The sequence below is a fragment of the Stegostoma tigrinum genome, chromosome 9, assembly GCF_030684315.1.
Source record: "Stegostoma tigrinum isolate sSteTig4 chromosome 9, sSteTig4.hap1, whole genome shotgun sequence".
In the NCBI taxonomy this organism is placed as follows: Eukaryota; Metazoa; Chordata; class Chondrichthyes; order Orectolobiformes; family Stegostomatidae; genus Stegostoma; species Stegostoma tigrinum.
In genome coordinates this window covers 6,201,824-6,220,707 of record NC_081362.1, presented here as the reverse complement: position 1 = coordinate 6,220,707, position 18,884 = coordinate 6,201,824, and the positions used below count along the sequence as shown (strand labels likewise).

At 38.6% G+C, this 18,884-nt stretch overlaps 1 protein-coding gene across 4 annotated transcripts in view; it reads right to left on the bottom strand.

The window, feature by feature from the left end:
- Positions 1–689: 689 nt before the first annotated feature.
- Positions 690–18,884, bottom strand: part of tasp1 (taspase, threonine aspartase, 1) — a 101,385-nt gene continuing 83,190 nt past the window's right edge. For 3 of the 4 annotated variants that reach the window (XM_048536686.2, XM_048536689.2, XM_048536687.2), the window contains 2 exons: positions 15,956–16,029; positions 690–2,048 (listed from right to left, as the gene is read on the bottom strand). In XM_048536686.2, the coding sequence (XP_048392643.1) occupies positions 1,956–2,048; positions 15,956–16,029 (167 nt within the window). In that variant the 3' untranslated portion in view covers positions 690–1,955. Of the gene's footprint in view, positions 2,049–15,955; positions 16,030–18,884 lie in introns of those variants that run through there. The other variant, XR_007248151.2, reaches the window with a different exon arrangement.

The window sequence follows — 18,884 nt, the reverse complement described above, 5'->3', positions numbered from 1 at the left end:
TGCAAATTTGCTGCTTATAAAATTCTCTGGGAACATATTCCCAGGGACACCAGGACTTTACTGTCGTCAACTAAAATCATCTTTGCAAGGTCTACATTTAGCCCGGAGTTTACTTACAATATGTCGTGGAATTAGTGTAATGTAACATCAGTTCTCTTAACTTCTAGCTTGAGCTTACTTTCCATTTGTTGCAATCACAATTTAAAATATATGTAAATCCAACTGTAAAATATCCAAATTTACAGACGATATCTTTTGCCCATGTTCACTGAAAATCAAAGTCATTACTCCTGCCTATCACAATCAACATTTTCATAGCTGTAAATCAACCTTCAGCAGTTCTAAAAATTCATTGACTAAAGAAAAAGTTGGTACTCATCAGGCTTCTGAGAGCTCAGAAGGTATTCAAGACCTTTAGCCCTTTGTGGTTTTCTATCACCATTTAATATAGGCATGCTCTTCAAAACAGTTTTTAAGTTGCCAATCTTTGTTATTAAAGTTTGATACTGTTTCAAATGCCGCTTTGAAATAAATCTTGCAACTTAGAAACCTGAAATTCAGGGAGTGATCAGATGCAATGATAAGGTTATGACATTTTTAAGAATCTGTTTGAGAGAATGGAAAAAATAGAAAATAGTAATACTGCCATTTAATACATTTAAAATAACTTGAGAAATGTTTCACACTGATTAAATATTGTAATTTAATTTTCCAAAGATGTATAATTTATTTAGCATTATACATTTTAACTCACTCGCCACCACGATTGTCCTGAATACACAAATAACGGCTACCTTAGGTTTAATACACAAGTACAGTCAAACCTCAACAGGCTAAACTCTTAACTCATTAAAAATGGTTCTCAGCTTTTCTACTGCTTACAGCAGGATCGTTCAAAATAACAGAAAAACAGTTCTGAAAAGGAGACATAATTTGTCGATCTGTTATGAAGAAGCTCAACTGTAGAGCACAGCAGCATCTGCTAAAGTACACAGGATGGATTCTGAGAGATGAAGTGGCATTGTGCACTACACAGATCCAGCACATCAGGTGGTTCCATTCAAAAGATGTCCATATGCAAAAGCAGCAGAAACAAGTGTCTGTACACACCAGCCTTTGAACGATCTAACTAAACAAACATGGAAGACATACTCGGACAGGATATCATGATGCAGTCAATTTGATTTCAGTGTATACCAATGACAGTTAATTGTATGCAATTTAAAACAAAAATAAAGAACATTGAGGACCTACACCCATTGCACAGAGTCCTGTTAAATGTGTAGTTTTACTATTTAAATCTTTAGTATATAATTTTCCACCTACATTACATGCCACTATTTTTCAACCAAAACTGCTGAGTTCAGGATCATGTCCTGCATGATAGTACCAATAGTACACAGTCAACAGTTTACATTAAATTTAGCATTTAAAGATCTGTCTTACAATCACATCTGTTATAATTCCCCTTGTAAATGCTTTCTTTGCAAATAAACCTCAGATTGACTAACTGCCCCAAGGTAGGTACATGTGATTAATGACTAAATAAATAGTTACGTTATGAAGTGAAACCAATATTATCAAAGTTAGACACCATAATAACTACTAAATACAGTGGAGAGATATATCGGAATCTTTCAGGTGGCAAATGTGGAATGCAATGTTTTAAGTGAAATTCAAGTAAACTGCAGAGAAGGGCTCTTTCACATTAGTATGTTAGCGACACTCTGTATCAGGCATTTCTTTTCATCTTCAATTTAAGCAGAGATGATATGGTCAGAATAAAGCAGCACTTATCAGCACAATCAGGATACGTAAAGTACAAAGTGCAATTACTGTATCAAAAAAGATAAAACTCTCAAATATCATTTACATAATTAAAATATACAAAATACACTATAGCTGGATAGTCCATCTGAGACTGCAGTGTGGTGCCATTAAGTCATCATGCGTGCTCAGGTCATAGGACTGCGAAGCCGGCAAACACCCCCTTCTATTGCTAATGATTGCCCAGCCACAGCTCCTGGTGGAAGCCTTGAAATGTGTGTCTGCAAATGAACACATTAGCCATTTTAGGATTTTAAATGAACAACGGGGTTGTTTGGCAACAAAGTGCAATCAAACATTGCCTCAATTACACTCTTAGGATTAAAAAAAAACTACAATGCTATTGATTTAAGAGTCTTCAAAATCATTTGTACTTGCAATAAATTCTACAACTACAGTTGGTATGCACTTCCTCAGAATTTCAGCATCCTTAATATTCTGGTTGGAGTAATGAATTGAGAGATGCTGATGAAAAGTGAGTAATTAAAGACAACAATCACAAACTGGTTAGGCGACTGCACATACTCTTGGCAGCAATACTAAGAAACTATTTAATCTTTTCTCCTTTTCCTCTTCCACCAAAAATAAAACTCCATTATCACCAGGGCTAAAGGAGAACTATTATTCTTCTTACTGTTTAACAAATCACTGCATAATGAAATTCAACATAAATTAAATCCACAAACTATCCGATTGAACCCTTTGATGTTACATAACAGGGATAGCTCACAGATTCTCAGTTTATATTATTCAATGGATCTTCAGTTCAGAGGTTTGGTATTGTTTTTGCCTCTAGTGTAGGCCGTTCTTGTTGTATGGGCCAAAATAAATACTAGTATTTACATAGCATCATTCAAGACTTTTGCAGAGCGCTTTTCTGATACTGTCAGTACCAGATTCTCCTGCATCACAACAAAGTCCCACAAGGAATAATGTCAATGATGAGCAGAAAAATATTTTTCTTCAATAATTTACCAGATGTGGACACTACAGGCATTGTCATGAGTAGGTAACCCCTTATTCTGATATGATGCCCTGTGGCATTAGGCTCTCTCACAAGGTGAAACAGCCTTTCCGTATCTAACTTATCAAGGGCTCTAATAATCCTGAGAGAGTCTTAACTAAGGGTATTGATAACAATTCTGAAGATGGATCCCGGCCCAAAACGTTAACTTTCCTGTTCCTATGATGCTGCCTGGCTTGCTGTGCTCCTCCAGCTCCACACTGTGTTCTCTCTGACCCATCATTGCCAGTTCTAACTATCAGTCAGGGCACTGGCTATTGTTATTAGACAAGCACAACTATAAATAAGGTATAATTAAGCTTTTAAAATGAGAGTTAGATTCTATCCTGTTGGATAGGATACTTGAGATGTGATAATGCGAAGAGTTGCATTTAAAGTACCCAAGCAAAGAAACTTGATTAGATCCTTGGAAGTACAGTATTTACTTTTAGAACCATTGCCCCCTGTTACTGCTTACTAAAGCACATAGTACCGCTGAAGATGGTTAGGCAAGTTTTTCTGAGACAGCACATTTCCTGTTAATGTGCTTATGTCACAGGATAGCTGGGTACAGAATCTCTGTGCAGCATTAATGATTCTCCTTCAGCTAGTTTGTGTTCTTTCTTGTGCCTCTGCTGGAAAATTATGCAAGGCTTGGGTAAATGGAATCGATGACTAAACATGTGGATGGGTGTGCTTAAATGGACCAGATTCTCTAATCTCACCCGTTCTGTATATGCATATCCTCTTCCCACTGGAGACTTCTACAGGGGGGCACTGTAAAGGCTTCCTAGGATTCTGGGACACGAGTATGTCTAACAGCAATCTAGCAGTGGATTTATTACACTCAGCTGGATCAATTTATTGCAATGAAAAGGTTTTAATCAGTTGACAGTAATACTGAAAGGACTTGCTTTGAAGATCAAAAAATTGTTAAACTGTTGTACATATAATAATATAACAAAGGGAGGTAACTTTGCAGTTCTGAAATAAACATATGGGACAAATAACAGCCTTATATTAAGCACAAGAAAATGTACCACATCTGTGTCCATGGATGGAGAGAATGGTTTGACCAGATTAGTACTTGATCTGACCCGAGGTAATGTCAAGAGCCAAAAAAATTATACCCTTCTACACTTGGAGTTCATTCTTGCATTTGGTCAGCAGATTGCAAACAGAAGTGCATAAAATACTGATTTATGTTTAAAAGTACATGTGGATTGGCAGTACATTCAAAGGGAATGATTTAAAAAAATGAATGAACATTATATAATGTACATTCAGGAACCTATACGGCCACCATGGTATGATTTAATTAATAAACTAACTGAAGGCAAAACTCACACCCACATTGTACTAAATGGATCCTGTAAAACGGCAAATATTTCTCCCCACCAGTTTACTTTAAAAGGTTTTTGTGGTGGGAAACTGAACAAAAATAATGACAAGCCGTAGACAAGCTGAAGCACAACCAACTGAGGATTGATGACATAACAGCTAGCAGATACCTGACTTATCACTTAAAAATGTTAACTTCTTGCAGGCAGACCAAAAACAAAAGTGTTACTATTAGGTTAACAGCTAATAAATCTGACAATTGTTCAGAAAAACAAGGTGTCAACCGGAAGATCTTACAGATTTGCCATTTTGCTTCAAACTGGTGGGTAACAAAATACTCAAACAGGCATTTTTTTTATAAGCTTTAGCTAGAAAATCTCCTGGGTAACTTATGGAGATAACAATCTGAAAATTAAGAGATAGCAAGAGCTGCCGATGCTGGAATCAGAGATAACAAAGTGTGGAGCTGGAGGAACAGAGCAGGCCAGGCAGCATCAGAGGAGCAGGAAAGTTGACATTTTGGGTCAGGACCCTCAGAGAAATGGGCTTAGAGAAGATATTATTTTACAGAAGGGCCCTGACCTGAAAAGTCTACTTGCCTGCTGCTGCCTGGTCAACTGTGTACTTCCAGTTCCATATCATGTTATGTCTGTAGGCTGCAGATTAAGCCAGGTGGAAGAGTTAACTTTTTAAAATTCATTCATGGGATGTGGGTGTCACTGGTTGGGACAATAATTATTCTCCATTCTTTGTTGTTCTTTAAAAAGTGAGCTGCCTTCTTGAACCACAACAGTCCCTTTGCTGTACATACCCTCCCAAAGAGCACTGGGAGACTGTTTCAGAATCTTTGACCCACCAACCTTGAAGCAACATATTTCCAAGTTAGGGTGGTGAGTGGATTTTTAGGGGGGTTGAGGTAAGACAACTTGTAGGTGTTAGTGTTCCCGTGGACCTGCCACCTATGTAATTCTACATGGTAGTGGCTATGGGTTTGGAATATCGTGTCTGAAGCTGGCTGAATTTATGTAATACTTTTTATAGATGGTACATACTGCAGCGACAGAGTGTGGTGGTAGATGGAGTGAATGCTTGTGGTTGTTGTGCCAATCAAGCAGGCTGCTTTGTCCTGGATGGTGGCAAGTTTCATGAGTGCAGTTATCCAGGCAAATGAGAAGTATTTCATCACACTCTTGATCTTGTGCCTTGCAGACAGGCATTGAGAGACAAGAGATTATTCGTTGCAGGAGTACAAGTTACGGACCTTCACTTCTAGCCACAGTATTCATATGGCCAGTCAGTTTCTGATCAGTAGTAATCCCCATGATGGGGAATTCAGTGATGGTAAGTCCATCAAATGCCATGGGACAATAGGTAGGCTCTCTTATTGGAAATGGTTATTGCCTGGCATTTGTGGCACTAATGTTTCAGACATAGTAGGAACGGCAGATGCTGGAGAATCTGAGATAACAAGGTGTAGAGCTGGATGAACACAGCAGGCCAAGTCGCATCAGAGAAGCAGGAAGGCTGTCGTTTCAGGCCGAGATCCTTCTTCAGAAATTTCTAGTACCACAGAGATAACACGGTGCAATGTTATTTGATACTTGTCAGCTCAAACCTGAATATTTTTTAGGTCTTAGCGCATTTGGGCACAGATTGCTTCAGTACCCAAGTGATCACCAATAGTGCTGAACATTGTACAGTTATTTCAATTCAGGTCAGTATCCTGCCACAAATTCTCCCTATGTATTTAAAAGTATGTATTACACTAACTATGACCTACCAGCTTGGAGTCAGTCCTCAACAGAGGAGATGCTAATTTCCTGGTTATATTGGTTAACCAGGGCTTTCCTGATTGGCCCAGATTAACAAGCCCAATCAAACACCTCAGTCAATTAGGTCCATCTGGTCCTAATCATTATAACTGTGCAATCAGCAGCAAACACTCCCACTTCAGACCTTGTAACAGAGGGGTCACTGATGAACCAGCTGAAGATGATAGGGATGAAGACACTGAAAACATGCTCAGAGAAATGGACTTAGAGAAGATATTATTTTACAGAAGGATCAAGAAAATACTGTATATGAAAAGAACTAGGGGGCTTGAGAAATTTTAAAAATCAAATTTATGTGGAACCTGATGTTAACAGCCAAATTGGGAGATGCTCTTTGGTGTAACACACATAAACTTAGGTTCTTTTAAAGCAAACTGATGGGACAAAAATATACAAATAGCATATATTCATTAAATCTCTCGATTCCAGAGAATGTACTTTATCCAACTAATCAACATTACTGCAAAGTGCAGTTCTCTGATTTAGCATTCATTTAAAACATGATTTACAAATTGAATGATAATTTTAATATAAAAATTAGATAACTGCAGTGTTGGAAATGTACTGGGAAAATAAATAGTGGACTCAACACATTCTTCTTCAAAGAGTTTTCATTCTATATTTTATTATTTAATTCCCACATTGCTCCCATTAGTAAAAGAACAGAAAGGAGAAAATTAGAAGACTCTATCAAGGGCAGAATCAGCACCTGTAGAGATCAGGGCATTTTTGCTTTGTTCTTACATCAGGTTAAAATGCTATTATTTTCCAATATTGGCAATAATATCACCAGCCATTTCCACATGGCACAAAAAGCTGCTTTCATCATCACTGATCAAGACAACAGATGTTGGCAAGAAGAAACTTCCAAAAGTCAACATTAAAGGCAAGTCAGCATACACAAATGAAAACTCATTAAAATTCGTTTGTTAGGCCATTACTTAGTGAGAAACACAACAGAGACCTTGAGCAGCTGACTGGAAAATAATATATAGAAAACATAAAATAATTTTAAAATGAGGGGAGAGGCAAAATTCTGCTTTTGTACAGGTCCAATACTTCAGTAGCCAGTTTTACAAATAACAGAAGTTAGACACTGGTAAATTGGTTTCATATATATTTAGTGTTATTAGTTTCAATTTGATCTTTCACAAACATTTAATTTTGGGAACAAACACAACCTATTTCTCCTGAGCTTTTCCCATCGGGGAACGCAAAACAACGAATGTAACTTCACTTGATATCATGTTTGGTAATAATCATGCCTATCTCTTACAGAATGAGGGGGAGCTGATAAATGTCTTGCTCCTTTCCTTTACTGCCCATAATCTCAGTTTTTGAAAAGTAAGATGCAAGTGTTCCTTAACCCCAGAATATATGGTTAATATTGGATAACCAGCTTGTTTTTGAGTGGGCTTAAATAAAGATGATTATGTATTCCCACGAACACTTCAAAAATCTAAATGCTGCATTTCATACACATACACCTGAGGGAATCACAGTTCAAAAAGGAAGTGCACATTGACAAGTTACAGGATGGTTCACAAGTCACGTGATTAGCTCAACTTCTCTGTGGATGTGGTGACAAATGCCTTATTTTCTATCAATGTATTGCGAGGTGAATTCAATAATCAAAGTCATATATCAAAGTTATTGCAAGATTCCCTTGAAGAGCTGGATTTGATGCAGCTCACGAAGTTGGTTGCTTGTGCTTTTATTACTAAAAGATGCTTTGCTGTACTGCTGGATTGCTGAACTCTAAAAGGAAGAGGCTTGGTTACTGTGCAATTCTGTAGTCTACAGCCTCCAGTTTTAAGGCACAGATGTTGCTTTCTTTGCTTTTTTTTGCTGTGTTGTTTGAAGTCAGACTGTTTCTCCCTGGTGCTTGGGACAAAACCGATTAATCAGAGGACAGTTTCCATCACATGGTCATATGATTATTACTTCTATACCTACCCAGATTGATTTGTAGTTTGAAGCCAATGCTACACATTAGGGAAAATGGACAGTGACCTTCCACACTTACTCATGAATTAACTGATTCTGCTGCAGCTCTTAGTTGAGCTTCAAGCTTGGAGAAAGAGCTTAGGGTTTCAAAGATTGAATTTCAAGCAAGTCCACAAAGCAACAAGTGGTGAGAATGCTGCAAATGGTTTTGTCAAGTACATCCATTCAATTCAAGGGAAGCATTCCACAAACGAACAATCAATACTTTGGCACCTGCATAAAGAGTTCAGAAGTCACCTGACCTGTGATATAGATTTTAATCTTACTGAATAATGCAGCAGGCTTGAGAAGCTAAACTATCTACTTCTGCTTCTGTTTCATATATTTGTATGTCTACATTAAAAAGAAAACAGTCCCAGTGAAGTGTACATTTAAAGTTACAAATACTACATTCCTTTACTGGGCACAACACGGCTACAAGGAAGTTGATTGTGATTGCTGCAGGCCAAACATCACAGTCCATGGATACTGTTAGTGGTGTTCCTCAGGGTTGTGTCCTGGGCCCAAGCATCTTCAGCTAGTCCAACGATCTTACTTCCATCATAAGGTCAGAAGTGGAGTTATTTGTTGATGCCTGCACAACGTTCAGCATCGTTCATGACTCCCCAGATAAGGAAGCAGCTGAATTCATACATAGCACGACCTGAACAACATCGAGACTTGTACTGTTAAGTGGCAAATAACATTTGTGGCATTCTTGCCTGGATATTTCTATCTTCATCAACTGAGAATCCAACTATCAATCCTTGACATTTAATGGTCTTAGCACTACTGAATCCCTCACTGTTAGCATCCTGGAGTTAGCACTGCCCAGAAATTTAACTGGATGAGCCATGTAAACAATACATAGAACATAGAACAGTACAGCACAGAACAGGCCCTTCAGCCCACGATGTTGTGCCGATCAGTGATCCTCACGTATGCACCCTCAAATTTCTGTGACCATATGCATGTCCAGCAGTCTCTTAAATGTCCCCAATGACCTTGCTTCCACAACTGCTGCTGGCAACTCATTCCATGTTCTCACAACTCTGTGTAAAGAACCCGCCTCTGACATCCCCTCTATACTTTCCTCCAACCAGCTTAAAACTATGACCCCTCGTGTTAGCCATTTCGGCCCTGGAAAATAGTCTCTGGCTATCAACTCTATCTATGCCTCTCATTATCTTGTATACCTCAATTAGGTCCCCTCTCCTCCTCCTTTTCTCCAATGAAAAAAGTCCGAGCTCAGTCAACCAGCACCAAGAAAAAGTCAAAAAATTGAGAATTAAGGTATAACTGTTTTCTTTACTGTTTGTTTTGTTAAGTTTCAAGCTTGGAGTAAGTCTGAGATTCCATACAAAAGTGCATAATGAACAGGAGATGTGAATACTAGAAAATTGGAGTTAAAAATACCACTAAAGGGACCTTCTCACCTAGTCATCCTGACTCAGTGAAAATACAGGCCAGTAACACTGCCACACAACATTACTTAAAACATCAGTAAGCAAGATGGTTCAACCAGAATGCCAGTCCAAATAAAACGCTGATATGTTAGCAAAATAAATCAAACAGGGCTGTACAAGATGAAGAAACAACCCAACTCATTTAAAATGTACTTAGTTTGCCACCTTATATAGTTTCTGGGTATGTCCAACAGGTGAAAAATGGGTTGAATTTGGTTGGTTAGTTCTTTTCTGGTCAGCTTCGACATGCATAGGAATATGATTCGAGGCTAATATGTATTGACAGTATAGAGACTGGATCCAAAGTAGGCAAAAAATACGAGAAACAGTAGTAAGCCTGAGGACTGGGTGCATTTTAGGGTTCAGACTAGGTTGGATCAAGTACAAAATAGTACAAATAAAATTTCAGGGAACATAGAAAATGACCTTATTAAAAACTTCTACAAGTATATGAACATAAAAAGATTGGTGTGTCCTTTACAATCAAAAGCTGGGCAAATCAGAATGGAGAACCGAAGAAATAGAGGAATTGAATACATATTTTGGCTCTGCCATCACAAACGAAGAAATAACTTGCCAGAACTGTTAGGGAGTCAACAGTCCAGTGAGAAGGCAGAATTGAAGTAGCGTTAGTATTTGGAAGAAAACTGTGCTAGGGAAATTAATAGGGTTTAAGACTGACAAATCACAACAGCCTGACTAAACGTTGCAAAACCTACATCAGAGTAAAGCAGTAGTCCTGGAAATCTTAGATGTATTGGTGGTTATCTTTCAAAATTCTGTAGACTCTGACACAGTTCCTACGGAGTATGAGATTGGAGGGTAGCAAATGTAACCTCACTATTTGAAAAGAGAGAGAAAACAGAGAACAGTTAGACGTTTCACACTCCTGTTTGGCTGTTATAAAAGACTGAATAACAGAATTTGGACAGCGTTAATGGGATTGGGCAGATCCACCATGGGTTTATGATAGGCAAAATTATGCTTAACAAACCTACTGAAGTTTTGAGATGTATGTATTAGAATAGTTTAGGGGGACACAGTCTCAGGATATCGGCAGATTATGAAGGTATCTTCAAAGAAAAGAAATAGATAATTGTTTAGATTTTAGAGGCAACAAGGGGTATGGTGAGAAAGCAGGAATTTAGTACTGAGATAGCGCATTAGTCCTAATCATATTGAATGGTGGTGCAGACTGAAAGGGCTAAACAGCCTACTACTTCTCCCAGTTTGTACAATACACTCAATGTAATGGTCACCTACTGTTCTGTTAATTTCGGTAATTCTATGAAATCTGTGAACTGGCATACTTCAAAGGAAAAACTGACACAAACATCATTCCAAGATACGGGTTATTAGAGAGAAAAAAAATCACCATCTAGTAATACAAGCAATTCTGGGCATCACAAGTCAGATTTGATTAATGGTCTCAGACAGAATGAGCATAGATTTAAAGAAAAAAAAAATCTTGACTACAATAATTAAATCATCACGAGAGATTGCACAAACTAGAGTTGTAATGCCTGGATTTTAGGAGGCTAAGTGGTGTTGCACCAAAATTTAAGGTATAAAGGGGATAAGGTAAATAGAGATAACAAAGTGCGAAGCTGGATGAACACAGCAGGCTGAGCAGCATCTCAGGAGCAGGAAAGCTGACGTTTCGGGCCTAGACCCTTCATCAGAAAAGGAGGATGGGGAGGGGTTTCTGAAATAGGGAGAGGGGGGAGGTGCACCGAAGATGGATAGAGGAGAAGATAGGTGGAGAGGAGAAAGGCAAGTTAAAAAGGCGGGGATGGAGCCTGTAGAGGTGAGTGTAGGTTGGGAGGTAGGGAGGGGATAGGTCAGTCTGCGGTAGATGGACAGGTCAAGGGGGTGGGATGAGGTTAGTAGGTAGGAAATGGGGATGCAGCTTGAAGTGGGAGGAGGGGATAGGTGAGAGGAAGAACAGGTTAGGCAGGCGAGAACGAGCTGGGCTGGTTTTGGGACGCAGTGGGGGGAGGGGAGATTTTGAAGCTTGTGAAGTCCACATTGATACCATTGGACTGCAGGGTTCCCAAGCAGAATATGAGTTGCTGTTCCTGCAACCTTTGGGTGGCTTCATTGTGGCACCGCAGGAGGCCCAGGATGGACATGTTGTCTAAGGAATGTGAGAGGGAGTTGAAATGGTTTTTGACTGCGAGGTGCAGTTGTTTATTACAAACTAAGCATAGGTGTTCTGCAAAGCAGTCCCCAAGCCTCCGCTTCGTTTCCCCACTGTAGAGGAGGCCACAACGGGTACAGCAGATGCTCCTAAGATGCTGCTTTGCCTGCTGTGTTCATCTAGCTCCACACTTTGTTGTCTCGGATTCTCTAGCATCTGCAGTTCCCATTATCTCTAGAGAAATGGTTTTCTGCTGATTAGGAATACAACTAGGAGAGAGAGTTTAAATATTTGAGCCAGACCTTCAGGAGTGAAATTATGAAAGCATTTATGGAATGGTAGAGTCAGAGATGGACAGCACAAAAAGAGACTTTTCAGTCCAACTCGTCCACGCTGACCAGGTATCCTAAACTAATTTAGTCCAATTTGCCAGCATTTGGCTAAAATCCCTCTAAACATTCCTGTTCATATACCCATCCAGATGCCCTTTAAATCTTGTAATTGTACCAACCTCAACCACTTCCTCTGGCCACTCATTCCACGTGCACACCACCCTCTGCGTGAAAAAGTTGCCCCTCAGATCCCTTTTACATCTTTCCTCTCTCACTTTAAACCTACACCCTCTGGTTTTGGAGACCTCACTCTGGGGAAACACCCTTGGCTATTCATCCTGTCCATGCCTCATGACTTTATAAACATTAGAGGTTTATAAGGTCAGCCCTCCATCTCTGACACTCTAGGGAAAATAGCCCCAGTCTATTCAGTCTCTCCCGATCGTTCAAACTCTCCAACCCTGGCAACATCCTTACATATTTTCTCTGAACATTATCTAGCTTCACAACATAGCAGAGAGACCAGAACTGCACACAGTATTCCAAAAGCGGCCTAACCAATATCCTGTACAGCCGCAACATGACCTACCAACTCCTATACTCAATGCACTGACCAGTAAAGACAGGCATACCAAACACCTTCTTCACTAGCCTGTCCGTCTGGGTCTCCACTTTCAAGGAACTAAGAACCTGTACTCCGAGGTTTCTTTGTTCAGCAACATTCCCCAGGACCTTAACCATGAAGTTTATAAGGCTGTCTTGAATTGCCTTTCCAAAATGCAGCACCTCACACTGATCTAAATTAAACTCCATCTGCCACTCCTCAGCCTATTGGTCCATCTTATCAAGGTCCCACTGTACTCTGAGGTAACTTTCTTTGCTGCCCACTACATCTCTAATTTTGGTGTCATCTGCCAGCTGACTAACATGCCTCATATTTTCACAACTTCTTTCTGCAACCACCAATTGACACTGGATTGATTGTTTCTTTTGGGTGAGATTGACAAATGCTTTGGTTAACAAAAATATATCTGATATGGGGCAAAAGGTGATAAGTTGAGTTAGGTTATTGATCAGCCATATTCTCACTGAATGGAAGAACAGACTCCTGTTCCTGTAAGTCAAGCAACATGAACATCACCACTCTATCACATACACGGCTCTTTGAGACCTCACTAAGCAATTTGTTTCGACTGAAATGGAAATCCGAAAATTGTTCTGATAACCGATTAAAACAAATTCACTCAGGGCAGTGCAGAATACTTGAGAACATCATAACATAATACCATGGATTATGTTTATCCCATGATTCCCAGTGGTACAAAATGTTTTTCCACCTAACCACTTCTGGGAAGAATGAAGTTGCAGCCAGATGCAAATCAACACTAATTTCCTAGATCCACACTTGAAAAATAGCAACTTGGGTAACATACTAGCATTCCCAGAACTGCATAATATTTTTAAAAATGGAAAAAAATCTTGCAATGATCAAATCTGTAATAAAATGCAAGGTCCTGTTACTTGAAAATCAGCTTTGGCTTGCCTGTAAGGATTCATACAAAATGTCTGTTCCTGGGCCTGGCAAGAAAATTCAAGTGCCTCTAATTTCTTAAAACTATTAAAACAGTATCATGATTGCAGCAGCTGCATAGCTAATGCCTTCCTTATGTCAAACCCTGGTGGTGCAATCTGAAATCATCTGAATTGGCTCCCCATGAACCAAGAAAATACCTACCAATTATAGGATTGGGCACTTCCACTTATCTATGTTGACAGAAGTTTCATCTGCTCTTGGTGAAATCTTGCAGTCCATGAACAAAAAGGCAGCCCTGGCTGAAACTACTTCCCCACTGGTCTTCCTCCAAGCTATGTGCACAACAACTTCTTTACCAGGGCAAAAAAGTCAGAATAAAGTGAACATCCAAAATACTGCTTTTTCCATGTAATGATGTATTTCCTTCATTAGGACAGCAGCAACGGAGGATGTTCATAAAAGCTAAACATTGAGGTACCCATTTCACAGTACTGAAAATCTGAACTCTGTTTTAGTCTGGTAGTTGATAACCCTGCCTTTGCAGATTCCTCAAAATTCGAGGTCAGCATCATTTTAACGTTGATCAGGTTAGGAATGACTCAATTCATACAGGACCATTGCAGTGTTATAACTACTTATTTGAAACCTGGAATCATGATTACATAATCTACCATGAACCATAAAAACTAATTCAATGAAAAAAGATGTTCCAAACCTTTACGAAGATTTGACAGTGCTTCAAGTTGCACGTTCGACTGCCATTTGCACACATCAATGCTCACAGGACAATTTCTAAGTAGCGTTCATGAACAGGTATGTGGTCCCATTCACATCTTTGGTTTTCAGGGCTTGTACAGTATGTACAATCACATGGTTTATCCAAAATTTTCAAGAGAAAATGAACTGTGAAATCTACTTTTCTGAAGAACTTATCTACTTTATGTGAAATGCATGATTTAAAACAAACAAGAACCTTTTAAGTGAGATGCTTAACTTTACCTTTCTTCTTTTGGGTAAGGGTTTACATATGATATTTGTGGTACCATTGCAAATTACATCCATTAATTGCTTTTACATCAAGCAAATTATGATTGGAAGCTTTGTTTTTGATAGAAATAAGTTGTTCAAAAAGTAACAAAAATTAAGTATTTCTTAGTCCAGTAATATTTGATTGACAAATGTAACTAAAAAGTCTTTCTGTTTGTACTGAAAAACAAGCAGCAGTGTATCTGTTGTATCAATGCTGTAGTTTTCAAATTCTAGTTGAAGCAACAACAATCAAAATTAAAATCTCAAATTATCTCAAAAGGCAGTGTAAAACACTCACTGTACAGCCCCACAAAAAAACCCCAAGAATAAACAGTGTCAGACTATTGCCATCATTAAATAATTTCTCAGTCATTAAAGGGGTTGGGATAAAAACCTTTTATTTATTCCAGCTTTTATATACAGAATGGTTTACCTTTGGGTTAACCAGACAAAGCTGATATTCTAGAAATAGTTGGGAGAGTTAATAGAGGGGTGAAAACAAAAACAGAAGCATTCTTCTCAAAACATTAACATGTTATACTGCAGTTTACAATAGTTTACCCAAATAAGGCAATATTTGTTAAACCCAATTTAAAATGGCAAATACTAATATGCCAGCTTTCCTGACATTGTTTTTTGATCAAGCTTGTCAACTATTCCTCCCCATTCTCGTTCCCTGTCTCTGTCCTGAGTATTTGCACTGAAAAATATTTGTGGCCACGGATTCAAAGTGGGGGTGGTGAAAAAGGATTAGTCTCGTAAAGGAAGGTCAAAAGCGTAATTTAAAATTGAAGTGAGAAGAGCAGCTGCGTCTGTCAGGCCTTCAACAATACCAGCTGCAGAATTTGTGGGCAATATGGAAACAATGTACACCAGATGTCAAAGAATGGAAGAGAAGTTGCTCAGCAAGCAGCCAACTTACCATGCCTTTAATGTCCCAGTGTCACCTCTGTTACTGAACAACAGTTTTATTCTGTGTGAACTGTGATGTTCTAATATAAATAAGACTCTAACTTTTTGAAATATACTCTGTATGCTTTGAGGTTCAAAAACAAAAGTCTTCACTTTGTTGCTTTGAAGTGCGTGAAAGAATGAAATGTCGAGGTTAGAAATCTTCTTTGAAAACCTCAAACAAGTACTGTTGTCAAAAGGAACTTTGGGGATCTGAACGATTTATGATTTAGCATTAGAAAATAATCTTCAGGGTATGGTCTACACTTCAAAGCTACCACAAGATATACATTTCAGCAAAACCCACATGCATTGTTTAAGTTAGACAGCACATTATCTCTAAGTTAATTGGAAAAAATATTCTCCTCACAGCTGTGTGATCGCTCAAAAATATATAGCACTTGTAAAATGCATAATTACTCAAAACAGGGACAGCTCTGTAAAATTTTAAAAGAGATAACATTTGCTAAAAAGTATTACAGCTTAGAATCACGAAGGTTGGACTTGGACTTACCTTTGCTTTGCCATCTTGAGTTGACATATACCCAACACACATACTCTCAGTGGTATGACTCCATAAAAACTCAACTGTGGAAAGAATTTTAAAAATAATGTTTATCAAAATTAAATACAGTAAAAGAAATGAGCCACTCAGTGACAAAAGTATAGCTGGTAATGGTGACAAACCTGAAGAGGGACTATTTTAGAACAGTGGTCATAATTTCACAAAGACAACGTGGTTGTAAAAGAAACCTGTCTGAAGTTTTTTCCAATCCCAATTTCAATGTTTTATGATAGTGAGGCTAATCACAAAAATCACATGTCATGAAAAAGAAGAATTTCCATACAGTTAAAACTATTTGTCATTTTTTCCAAATTTCTAATTTGGTTTAACGCTCTATTTTGTATTCACTATTTGAAAATAAAAGACAGCATACAAATTTTCAGAAAATAATTTTTCACTTAAGGTTGTGGTATTAAGAATATTGAGCAATTCTGGCATCTTGTGCATGTTCAGTTTTAATGGCTCCACCAGTGACAACCATACCTTTGCCTGAGCCCAAACTTCTAAGTTTTGTCTCCAAAGCTTACAACTTTCTCTTTTATGATGCTCCTCGAACCTTATTTGTTTTTGATTTTGTTTTTATTTAAATGCCTTAATATCTCCTTTGATGCCCGAGGGTCAAATTTTGTTTGATACCATTCTTGAAAAATGACTTGGGATGTTTTACCATATTTGAGGTGCTTTACAAATACAAAGTTCTGTCAATATATTTATCTTTACATGGTGCATATTTTTGCATCTCGCACAGCATTAGTTTACTCACATAAACAGATGACACCCAGCTCTATCTCACCACCACCTCTCGACTCCTCCACTGTTGCTAAATGATTAAGTTGCTTATCAGACATCCAGTACTAGAGGATTGTAAATTTCCACCATTGAAACACTGACTTATGATTGAAGTCACAGTTTTCAATCACTGCTGCAAACTCTGTTCACTTAGTCCTGACTCCATTCTTCTCCCTGCCAACTGTCCGAGAGTAAACCTGACTGTTCACAAGCTTGGCATTTTTGATCCAGAGATGAACTTTTGGACTTGTGTTCACTGCATCATAATGACTACTTATTTCCACCTCCAACACAGCAGCAACTTTATCCATCACATCCCAGCTCTTGATAAATGCCGGTGTCAGACTTAAATTTGACTATTCCAATACTGGTCCTAAATTCTACCTTCTGTAAACTTAAGATCATTCAAAACAGTGACACGTATCTTGGATGGCACCAATTTCCATTTCCCTATCACACCTATGCGTGGGACGACTCCTGGTCAAGAAACATGTTTATTTTAAAACCCTCATGCATTTTCAAATCCTGCAAAGACTTTACTTATTATTTCTGGGGTCGTGTCCAATCCCACAACCTCTAACTCTGGCCATTTGTGCATTCCCAATTCCAATTGCTTCACTAATGGTACCTTCACTGGCCCAAGCCCCAACCTCCAGAATCTCTCTAGTCTCCAATTTGCTTTAACCCTTTAAAGGCCCTTCTTAAAACTGTTCACTTGAACTGAAGTCTTGATCATCTGACATCTTACGTGGCTTTGTGTCATTTTGTTTAATCATGCTTCTATGAAGTACCTGAAGATGTTTTATTATATTTAGATTGTACCTTTGCTGCGAGCTTCTGCTAGCTTTTGGTGTCACAATTAAAAGGCTTAACATATTAAGCTCAAAAAATATTGGAAAAAAATTAAAATCTTAAGAGCTGCTAATTAAGTGCAAGTGATTCAGAAGACAAATTTGAGAATAAAAGATTATTACAATTTTATTTTAATCTTTTGGACAGAATCATCTAAAATATGGCATCAAGACAGAAAATTATACTACATTAAACTTTACAGGGACATCCAGTTTTCAGAAGGTCCTTCTGGTGCTTTCACGCAAAATATCCAACAGGAGAAATCCTAACAATAAACGACCCTCACTGGGGCATCAGCAAGGTCATTTCTTGACCATACTCTCAATCTTCTTTCTCAAGTGTCCAAATATAGCTGCCAGAGACTGGTATGGGACTAAACAGTAGAAGTTTTAGAAAACAGTCTCAAGTTGGGATCCTGGTTTGATCTAGACCTCTTTGGACTTTCCTCAGGACTGGATTGAAGGGCAGCTGGCACCCTTGTTGAATCTGCTGAGTAACCTAGTAGATGTTGAGATCATTAAGAAGCCAAGGTCACCAAGGTGAGTGCGTATCAGGAAGAGTTTCTTCGGGGAAACTGATGAGCTAGGAAGGACTTTATCAGTTATGCTGAAGGGATCCAGCCATGGCCATCAAGAGCTGGCTGATCAAAGTACTTCTTCTGAAAACTCTTCCACTACTTGACAGGTGATTGTTTTAAAATGGATTGCACTTTATTCACCCACAGAACACTGATGCAAGTCTTCAGCGCACCTGCAGCAACTTATCCAGCTGTCTTCCACCCAATGCTGAGGGTCATGAAAAGAAGCCAGACAACACTAGAGGGAGCAGTAATGTAGTGGCAATGTCATAACAACCTGGAATTAAAAGTAAGTTTAAATGATGAACATTACTGAAACTATCAAATGCTGTAAACAAAACCCAATTGCTTTACTAATATCCCTTACAGAAGTAAATCCGCAACTCTCACGTTGACTGGCCAACTTGTAACTTCAGGCTTACAGAATACAATTTAATCTTAACTGCTTTTAAGGTAATTAGGGGTGGGCAAAAAAAATGGTGAGTTTACCAGTGACACGCACATTCCATGTATGCACAGAAAATCAGTCCAGTTGTGCAGGGTCAACTCTAGCAGCATCAACTGCCTTTTCACTAGTCATATATCCCATCATGGGGCAAATGGAATGGACAGTGATATCCAGCTAAAAAGGAGGAAGGCAGGTCAAAACAGGGTCTACAG